We start from the raw sequence: 10,954 nt of genomic DNA, 5'->3' as shown, positions 1-10,954 counted from the left end.
CGAGTTATAAATTATGCGCCGAAGATGTTTGGCGAAAAAATAGAAAAATAGACGGAAATTATGGCGAGAGAAAAGGCGGACGGAGCGGATGTATTGACTCAGCGTCGTTCCTCCTCGGTGCGCTGCGTTCTTTGAAGCGACTGCTGCACGGTTGCGCGCTAAAAAAAAGCAAACAATCTCGACCATCCACGCTTTATCTGTAAAAGCCACGTTCTGAGATAAAGAAAGCGGCCAGGATGACCATTTCTGCATATCACGATGATATAAAAACCTCTGAATTTGTTTTCGAAGAGCGCATAAAGTTGTCAAGACGGCGACGATGCAAATTTCCCGAATACATGTAGCCGCCGTATATTTGTTAAGGTGTTGTTGCTTGCACTTGTTTTTTTTTCTTCTACCAGGCTGCAAAGTCAGTCGTGAGGAAAAAATCAAAAAAAGAACACTGAGAAAGCTGTGTTTATGCACACACCGTCGCAACGAATATTTATGTGGCACCCAGATTTGAAATTCAGATTTTTTCGACACAACCCATAGCTATATCTCCCTGCATTGGCAGACAAAGTACGCATTTAATGGTCGTTGTAGCAACTTCCTCATAGTCATTGTTCGAACATGCGCAGCGCGTGCCCGTCCTTCCCGTATCTCTCCTTCACTGGCTTGATGTTTCACAAATGTTGTACAACCGCGAGTCATGATGTCCATCAAAAGGAAGTAATCCGGTATAAAGCTGGACACATGCTATTTATGCGTTGAGTCAATATAGAGCTCTTTCTTTTAATCCTCTTAGAAAAAAAAAATGTCTCACGATGACGACAATCCCTAAAGCAAAATTTAAGCGCAGCTTGGGCCCTTTAACGTAAAGCTATTCAAATATGCTTTTATTCCAATCTCCTGACATCAAATTTGCGTAACCGCCGACGCAAGTATCGGGTGGTGACCCGCAGCGCTGCCTGGACAGCCCAATCAAACGCTCACCTAATTTATAGAAGGTGACATTTCTTTGCCTTCAAAATGATTTACATCACCTACATTGAGCGGTTTTTCGTTTGCGATTGGCTGCCAGGAGGCGAGGATCACGCTCAAGTGGAGATACTTTTGATGGGGCCGAGCCAGTGCACTGAAAATAGATAGCCGGAGGAAGATGGGGGTGCCGGCGTCTGCGATTGGTGCGCTTTCCCTTACTTAGCTTGCTGTGGCTGGTCAAAAATCGCGGCGGCATGCAACGGACGGTTGAGAATGGCGCTAAAGCGACTCCTACGCAAAAAAGAGTTGGCATAGCGAGGTTGTAAATGTGCTGAACGCGCTCAAAAACGTTACACGGCCTCGGAAAAGTTCATTATACGTAAATGCTCTCTGGCAGGTGCGAGTAGCTAGTGCCTGAGTGATCTGCGGCAGCCATCTCTTATTTATTTCAGAACAGGGCCGCTTGCGGCTATTCAGAAAAAAATAAGTTTTTTTTCGGCATATTAATAGATCTTTAACGCGTATACGTCACTATGACGCGTTGAGATTTCGCGGTTTTGTGACGTCGCGTGACAGGCAGGTGAAATGGCTGCAGCCCGAAAAGTTTTGCCCAATAGCAGACGGTTAATGGCGAAAAGGCGTCGAATCAGAAATAACTATTTTTCTTTGTTCAAACCACTCATTCATGACCAGTGTGTAGACGTCATATCAGATGGGGAGCTACCGCAGTTTTCGTGACGTCGGTGACAGACGAAGAGAGGATGCTTCAAGAAAGTTTTTGACCCATCGCGGAGAACTCATTGCAGAATTGGAATAGAAAAGTTTGGAATAGCTTTACGTTATAGCGCCCCTGTATACGTGCTTTCATTTCGCGATATATTCAGGCAAAGAATTTGTGAACAAGGTCACCGCACCAGCTGGCAGTGGGCCAGTGCCATCAGCGCCTTTGCAGAGGGAGGGGCAGTATGGGAATTCTCGAATAATGAGCGGCAAACGTAATTCCCTGCACTGCCGCGAATTTATTTAGAAGTATGTTTTTTTTTACCACTGGACGGGTACATAAAGCACATTTCTTTAATATCTAAGAAATGCCAGGAGTCATGGGATAAAACTCGACAATGTAGTTTAGCTAAATCAGAGGTCTCTCAATTCCTGGTGAACTTCAAAACTGCGAAATATTCCTGAAGCTATTAAATATTTTTTAAGAAACCGCCGTTGTCTTTTAAAATATACCGGGCTTAGTTAACCAGAGACCTGCGCCTTATGCTGAGAGTTTCGCTTTTCTTTCTCGCACTGCATAACAATCTAAAATAACTGTGGCTCCCACAAAAGGTTACTTGATTTGGGGACTTCTTGGCTATTATAAAAGCTGTAAGATGCAAGGTACACTACATACAAACGTTTACCGAGAATATTGTCGTGATGCAGAACAGGACGCGCAGGCAAGAGACGATAACAAAGCGTTGTTGCTGGGGCGCTTCGGCCGCCATGTTCTAGTGTCAGCCGGTGCCTTCTGCATTCACCACGCATAAACCACATTCGTGCTTGTCTCCGTCTCGCAAAAATATTGAAGAATGAAATTCAAATTTTAACTGAATGATATTGCAAATTAAATTGGATTTTCATGTATCAAACGATTAACACTACTTCTGGGGCCCCAACAAAGGCATCCACGCTCTTCTAACATACGACTTACCGAAATTTATGACATTGGGCGGCTTTCACCTGCTACAGGAATAAGCGAAGCCTGACCTAATTTCAATGGTATCTCAAATGCATGAGAAAACCCATCGTTGAACAGATGTGACACGGCAATTTGGCTCAGGTCGTGAATTATGTTGTGTTCTTTCTTCAATTTCTTTACTCGTTCTTGCTTACTACAGAAACGTTCACGCCTTCTTCATAAAACATGACTTCGAATGAATATTCGACTTAATTCAATTGTTCCTGTCATTAAAAAAATTGACCCCAACCATAATTTTGAGGGAGAAAGAGATACAAGAAAGGCAGAGAGATTTACCAAAATATATTTCGTGTTGGCTACCTTGCACTGGGGAAGGCGATAAAGGAAGTGAAAGGCGAAAGAAAAAGAGGGAAAGAATGAACAACATAAAGCTATATTTGTGGGCACTCTCACACAGTCTGTGACAGAGCTACTATCAGCCACAGTGTCAATGTCCCTCTGAGACATACAATGTCACACAGTACACAGTTACAATTTGTGCTACGTTCCCCAACGTTCTAGTGCAGTGGGGAGAGTCCATCATCTTGGAGAAAGAAGATTGTGTCAATTTACTGTGTACCCTATCCTGATGCTTTAAACGGTGTTGAGGGGTTGTAACTGAACAGGTAAACAGGAAAAGGGCTAATGTGCACTGTATGCGCCTCGCTCTTGAAATATGTTATCCGCGTCAGTTGCCTTCTTTGTTGCTCGCGTCTTTTAAATGTATTTACATGTTCAACATGCCTAAGAAACTCGCGCAACTAACTGTGTTGGATAATGACTCTTTGTTTTGGGCAGGGCCACCCAGACGCAGACAAAAAATTAGAGCAAACCATCTCCTTTGTTGCTCCCAACACCGTCCTCGTAACGCTGTACTGAAGCATAGGGATCGATGAAACGACGCAAATTCTCGAAGCAACTACCGTAGCGTCATTGAGGTACGAGAAGTAATTGTAAATAGAACCTACATTTCTGTGCTGTGAACGATACATACCAATCCGACTCGTCAGTCTTCACTCGGACTCACTGTGAAAGACAAATGGTAACAAAGCAGTAACGCCAGCTGTTTTTCTTTTATTTGGGAAGATTTGCCGCATGGCATAAACCATAAAGCAAAAAGCGATGGAACGAAGAATGTTAGGCGTAACGTTAAGAGACAGGGAGAGAGCGGTGGGGATCAGAGAGCACACAGGGATAGCCTGTATTCTAATTAACATCCAGAGAAAGAAACGGAACTGGGCAGGCCATGTAATCGGTAGGATAGATAACCATTATAGTTACAGAATGGGTGCCAAGAGAAGGGAAGCGTAGTTGAAGACGGCGGAAAACCAGGGGGGGTTGAGGAAATTCGCAGGTGCAAGTTTGAATGAGTTGCCACAGTACAGAGGTGATTGGAGATCGCAGGGAGAGGCCTTGGTCCTGCAGTGGATATAGAGAGGCTGCTGCTCATTATTATGATGATACAGCATAAAAAAAGTTAAATAACAGCTTCGAATAACGTGCTAACTTGGGCTGCTTGGTGCATGCCTGAAGAAAGCGTTCCGTCTGTCTCAGTCACGTCCCGTTGTTCAGCGCTGTTACTCGTTTTCTTCAAACAGCTTCCAATGCAGCATCGTCCAATCCTAGGTTTCACGCCTAGACTACAGCGAGGTTATCATCGAACAATCTCCTACTCGAGTGGGAATCAAAACAGTCAGGTTAGCAAGTAATGTTTGGAAATGGTTCGGCGTTAGTTATGCTGGACATAGATTGTAGAACATCGTTACCGAGGCCGATGGCTTACTAGTTGGGTGAGATAAATTTAAGAGCACTGTTCCCCTCCTGTCAGCGTCTATGGGGGACATCATCTAGGATTTTACGTGTAGAGACATTCAACCCAGGCATATCAAAGTGGAAGAAGTGCATTTTTGGGGGAAAACTACTGCAACATCTATAACCTTTGCCTTTCTAAAACTTTGCTTTAAGGCATACACATTCAAACAGTTCGTCACTAGTTGGTCGACTTCTCAAGACAGATTTCATCAGACTAACATCACATTTTGGAGATAAGGAGACCATTGTTTCGATCCTCCGTAAGGATGAAAATACTGTTACTTGTTTTATTCTGTATGAAACAACATTTCGTGCAGTTCTTGTATTTCATACTCAAAGGCAACTTGGCGTCAAGCGTGCGTTACGCTGCAACTGTTATTTGTTTTATCATATGCTTAATGCCCCCGTGCGACATAGGAAGCTGTCCTTTCGATCAACTTGGAGCTCCTTGTAAAGCGTGCTCCGCCACAGATCCATGTGACGGGGGATGAAGCCGTCGCGCAAGATCATGGGATGTGCTAATTGTACTGGACATTCACGTTGAACTTTCATAAGAAATCAAGGGGCTAGCGTAAAGCGGTATGCGTAAGAAGCAGAAAGGAAGAAGTAGGAGAAGGCAGATGTGTATAATCAAAGAAGAAAGTTTAACGATAAGGCTTGCGGGTGCGGTTGAGTAATGTGGAAGTTCATAAGGCAAGTGTATCAATGTAACGAATTAACGGAGCTGTTATTTCTCTTCCTTTATTTCTTCATGCGTGTGAGTAGCTGTTTGCGTGTGCGCGTGCGCGTGCCCATCTGTGCGCGTACATGCGCGTGTGTGTGTCGTGGCCTACTCGTGCACACAGGCCACCAGACGTAAATGCGCGCGCACGCCCACCGTCTCAACTAGAACGGGTATAGGTTGACAATACCGGACGATTAATTACAATTATACTTTGCCCCACATGTTTACAATTAAAGGTAGAGCAGAGGTAAAAGGTGCAGCCCCTGTCTCTATCTCTACTTTGCGCAAAATATGCTTAGTGTACCCTGGTGCTTGAATACACTTGCCCAGGTAAATATTTTAAGAGAACTTATTTGCTGCTTTGTCGAGCGAAACAACATTAAAACCCGCCGATCTATTACAGTCGCAGACTATATTGAAAACAGTGTTGCTCAGTGTGCAACACTATTTGAATTAATCTGAAGACTTGAGTACAAGTTTAAGGGGAGTTTGCTTTGAGTTTAGGACTACCCATACTACATGAGGCAACAACCAATATGTGGTGGGCAAAGGTACCAAATACGAGTCAACGTTCCCTACTGAAAAAGCTCTCTCTACAGCAATATGTTAAGTTCTCTGTTGAAGTCAGATATCCATTAGAATACTGTCGTTTATAGGTTCTGTCTCCCTTTTTTCATATTTATCATTACGTACGTTGCTGCAGCCCTTGCAGTGTAGCAACAATAAAGAAAACAAAACTGGTGTGGTAGAATGGGGTTCTTGCGTGCATACATTAGGCAACAAAAGAAATATTGCGAATACGGGCAGCCTGGCGTGTGCTTCCCGTTCGTTTTACTCGGGTGAGGGCCCTGACCTTCGATCTGCAACGACGCTTTCATAAAGCAGTGGGAGCGAGCAGCAAAAACGAGCACACATAAAGAACGCCAGGAGAGGCTTGCGTCCCCCTGTAATCCTTTTGCCTCGCAACGAGCGTAATATGACTTGGCGAACGTTGTCGACGCTTGTCTCCGTCCCTCCCAAGCCTCTCTTCCCCGCATAGAGGACGGAGAGGACAGCAGTAGGGTCGAAGCGGCTTTCGGCTGACAACCCAGCGTTGGCTCATGCCGCCAAAGCCGTCTCTGCGGTCGACGCTGGCGAGCCGGAATTGATTTAGGTTATACCCTCGGAACAAGCCTCCCCGCATCGCCTGGGGAGTGTCGGCCCATCGACTGGCATCCCCTTTCCCGCTGTCATGTGGCAGCGTTCCGCTTTCGCCGAGAGGGAATGATGAGCGCGCTGAGACAATATCGGGGACGCAGAACAAGAATGCGGACGAGCTTTGCGCGTGCGCCGTATATTTGTTCCCCCGTGTCACTAACAGCTCGAAGGGAGACAGGAGACTCGTACGTCATTTTTCAGAGCGTGCCGACGGGTATCTGGCATCCGTGAAGACAGACGAACTGGAAGCCGAGTTTGATTCATGGTTCGGCGATTCGTTGGAAAATTAGGCCCACTGACAAGTTTTTAGGACAAACGAGTTCAAATCACAGCAGTATTGCTAACTCTGCCCCTTCTTATCAGCAACTAGTTAATGAACAAGAATGTAGATCACAAGTGCTTCGGTCACACAGCTAAGGGCCTACAGAGAGCTGCTATTTCCTCTCATTCTAACATAAAAACACTTTTGTTCGCTCTTTCTCTTAGCGATTTTGATGGTGCTAAGAACAGCGGAAAGCGGTGCGTAACCGTTTTTGTCTTTCTACATTTAGCAACTTTGCGAGATTGCCTTTGGGACGAACAAGAGGGCATCCTGGTTTTACGTTTCAAACTCTGATCGTGGTTAAGCGCTGCTGGCACATTACGAACGAACTATTTTTCGAAGTTTGAGTTATTCAAAGGGAATTAAGGACGAAGAGAAAGGCCAGGAGGATGGTCACATTTCAATGTCTGATTTGCTACCCTGCACTGAGGGTGTAGGAATAATAAAAAGAAATCAAACAGTAAACATCTTTCTCAAGCTTTACATAGCTGAATATACTGCAGTCTGGATTGGAAACAAGGCGAAATCGATAAACTTTCCTTGGATCGAAGCGCCCTAGAATATCCTATTGATTTCAGATCATCCTTCTATATTGTCTCAGGTCGATTAATATATATTTAACGAGTGAAGTTTACTTAGCAAATGCAATAACGTCATGCTTTCATTGAAAAATGATCAAGCTCTGTTCCTCAGAATTACAGTTCAAGGAAAAAATTGGACACCGTTTAGAGCGCTCTTTAATTTTACGACAGAGTTCCCGTTTAGACCCTTTATTGTTTGCTTTTGCTTTTTGCCTTGGAATTCTCATTTCTCGCCTTCGACGTATATTCAGTGCGGTGGTGCTGAAAATGTTGCTTTAATTCGCCTTCAACTTTAAAAAAATAGTGAAATTTATATTTGTCTTGCGCCTTCTAGATTAATTTTCCTAACTTGTTTTCACCGAGACATACTGTATGTGTCGTCTTAAGTTTAAAAATTAAGCTTTTAATTAACGCTTCAAACCTGAACTTTGTATGCAAGAAGTCGACGCTGCTTAGACAGCGTTGATATATCACAGTGCCCATGTGCCTGCTTTGCAGTGTTACGGCGAAGGGACAGACTCGTTGATTGTGCAAAAGTTTGAGTGAACAAAGAGACACTGCAAATACAGAAAGAAATGCAGCGTTCATGAGAAGAAGGACACATACAATAGTTTCAATAACACTCAAGAGTTGTGTCTTTTATTGCAAATGTTTTTTATTGTAAGTAAAAACGAATCATACAACAAATGTTATATTGATTACTTCGCATTGTCGTCATACCTTTTGTCCCTTTCCTTCGAAACTAAGGATCGGTCATGTTCGCCATCGTTGGACTGACCTGCAAGAACCATTCTTGCTCGATTCTCACACGAAATGAACCTAGCCATTTGCTTTTGCACCGCATACCAAGAACATGAGATTAATCAACGTTACAAACACTCCCACAATTAAAATTTGTAAACACTGAAAATAAAGAAAGCGACTTGTGGACGAGTTCACTTCTGTTTGCTAAACGCATCTGTACAATAACATCAACCAGAAAGTGCACTATTCCAGCACCTTTTTTTGACGTATTTCGGTTTGAAAGCGAAAATTGCAGTATTTACATTGAGCTCGGTGTCCATGGAAATTGCGAAGTTGAGGGGAAAAGAAAACGAGGACGTACACTTGACCTACTTTTTTTTCTCACCCTACACTCTAGCGCTAGACGCATCTTACGTTTGTTAGGAAAACAACACTTTCAACTTCCATCGCAATGCACTCGAGGCTTTATTCGTTGCACAAACCGACAAATATCATGATTTCTCAAACTGAGCTGGGGACGCCAGGGTAAATGCATGAACAAAAATGGCATTCGCGTCTGTGTAATCCCCGAGGAGTCAAGTGCAGTCGACTTAGCACGTAACTGCGTTTCTGCGATCAGCGACATGTATTTTACAAAACAATTACTTATGAGGTGAACGTTCCAATGTTTCTCTCGCTCATTGCAAAGAACTCCAGATGAGGCGCGTCAACTCCGCAATTTCGGTGAACGGGAGCTTTAGAGACGCCGTTGTACGTATAAGCAAAGGTGTTGATACCGAACGTCTGGCGAGTACGCTTCGCTCATGTTTCGGTGACACGTCATTTTCCTTCAAGTTTCTGCCGTGTTCGTCAGAGCAGGAGCACGGGAAAGGCCCCGTTCCTAGGAGAAAAGGGGGGTGGGGGGGATCGAGGGGGCCTCCGAAAAACAGTCTTGACACCACCGGGCCGTGCCATCGGCAAAATGTACACAAATGCCTAAGCAATGAGTAAAAACGCAACTGGCACACTCGTTTCTAGGACGAAATAACCGCCACAATACACCTGGGTAATGTTTCTGGCATTGACAACAGTATCCACAGGCACACACACATACGCTTCGCAACAGAAAGAGAAGAAAACACTAACAAAGGCGCAGAAACACGGACGACGCTTGCACTGGGGTCTTGAGTGCTTGCTTTTTTTTTCTTTTTTTTGTTGTATCTTTACGCAGTGCCTTCACCACGCTCGCACATCCTAGACCGCTGCGGCGTTGTTGCCCCAGCATAAGAGAATCACTTTAGGACGGTTCCAGTCACAATGGTTAGCGGTCTTCGCACTCTTCGCTGTGTTTCACTAGAGGCCTTCCCACTGGGTTTGTCCAGAGATGTCCGCCTTAAGAAGACGCCAACTCAACCTTCACTTCCGAAACTCACTAAAGCAACTTTCACTTTTTTTAATATCAAGTAAAACTCTCACAGCCGACTCGCCACGCCAGTTCTCATTACCGGCGAGAACAACGCGATGGAAAGCATCGAGCAGTCCTGACTTATGAGCAGTGAGTGATTCCTGTGTGGCGGTTCCATGCGAAGTACTTTTGCAGAAGCAGTTCATCTAGCACTCTCCGCAGCACTCGCTTGTCTCCAGTGGCGCCCTTAACGTCTACGACAGCAGAATCTGAAAGCCGTTTCGGAAGAGGCTGACCCTTGATTCATCCCGGTCATGGGCCGCAGACCCAAGTCACAACTCTGCTAAAGTCCACTGAAAAAAAAAGAAGAGAGAAAGAAAGAAGTGAATTAAAATGCAGCTGCTGATGAAAGTGTTCAAGAAAAGTGCACGAGGCCAATGGCTTTTAATGAACCGCATTATCGCGCCACATACATTGTGGCTTCATCACCTCCGCGTCCAGACCCGTAGAGTGTGCGTGTCCGTATCGCTCACCGGTATGATCTCTGGCTTTATCCTATGCACCACCTTATCCCGTTTGGGAGAGAATTGCTAGCCCACTTTTCCTTTTCTTTGTGCTGATTGTACGTGTTACATGGTCAATAATATAATACTCCACCGACTATTCAATCAATAAATCATTTATTTACCGCGGCCGTGAACAACGCTGAAGTCTGAGTGCTGGCCCACGCATAAATTTAAAAAAAGAAACAAATCGCAGGGGAAGGTAGATTGATAGCGGAAAGTGATAGTGATAGATCTAGCAAAACCTGATCGAATCAAGTAAGCTATTGACGGCTGTCACCACCATGTTCCAAAGCGGATGCCAATACTACTACTACTACTACTAGCAGTAGTAGTAGTAGTAGTAGTAGTAGTAGTAGTAGTAGTAGTAGTAGTAGTAGTAGTAGTAGTAGTAGTAGTAGTAGTAGTAGTAGTAATACCTTCGTCAATTTTGCTAATACTAACGCTGCTACACTGCGCCAAAGGAATATCGGCGCGTCAGCTGGGGCGTAAGGCGCCGCTACTGCGTGATCCCGCGGATTCGTACGTGGCCAGGCAGCGCCAGCTCACGCAGACCTCGTCGCACAGAGTGAACAGTCATGAGCATGAGTTCAGATCGTACGCACGTGCGCACGCGCGGGTCTCGACATCGCACGAGTTCGAGCAGCAAGTCACTAGGTGGTGTGATGACGCAGCACGGCATAGCCTGGCGAAGCGCTCGCAGGGGTCCGTTAATTTTGCTCACGAGAATTCATCGTACAAACCTTTTTGCACGCGAACCCTCTAACCTCTCACAAAGCGAGAATTGCACGTGCACACCTTAGCGTTGCTAAAAGAAATTCCTTTGTTGACAAAGACTGCGCAACAAACGGCGGAGTCCTATGAATGCTGAACGTTCAAGAGTTCTAAGAAATATTTCCTCGGGTCTAACACCACATCACTAGAATGAGCACAGCGGCGGC

The 10,954-nt window shown here is 44.9% G+C and overlaps 1 protein-coding gene across 3 annotated transcripts in view; it reads right to left on the bottom strand.

The window, feature by feature from the left end:
- Positions 1-7,944: 7,944 nt before the first annotated feature.
- Positions 7,945-10,954, bottom strand: part of LOC135899532 (hemicentin-1-like) — a 237,907-nt gene continuing 234,897 nt past the window's right edge. For all 3 annotated transcript variants that reach the window (XM_065428813.1, XM_070537558.1, XM_065428811.2), the window contains one exon: positions 7,945-9,803. Coding sequence is in view for 1 of the 3 variants with exons in the window: in XM_070537558.1 (XP_070393659.1) it covers positions 9,794-9,803 (10 nt within the window). In the remaining 2 variants the exon portion in view is untranslated. The remainder of the gene's footprint in view (positions 9,804-10,954) is intronic.

The sequence above is a fragment of the Dermacentor albipictus genome, chromosome 4 (genome assembly GCF_038994185.2).
Source record: "Dermacentor albipictus isolate Rhodes 1998 colony chromosome 4, USDA_Dalb.pri_finalv2, whole genome shotgun sequence".
Lineage (NCBI taxonomy): Eukaryota > Metazoa > Arthropoda > Arachnida > Ixodida > Ixodidae > Dermacentor > Dermacentor albipictus.
Note: the sequence above shows the minus strand (reverse complement) of the source record. Positions and strands in the feature narration are given on the sequence as shown.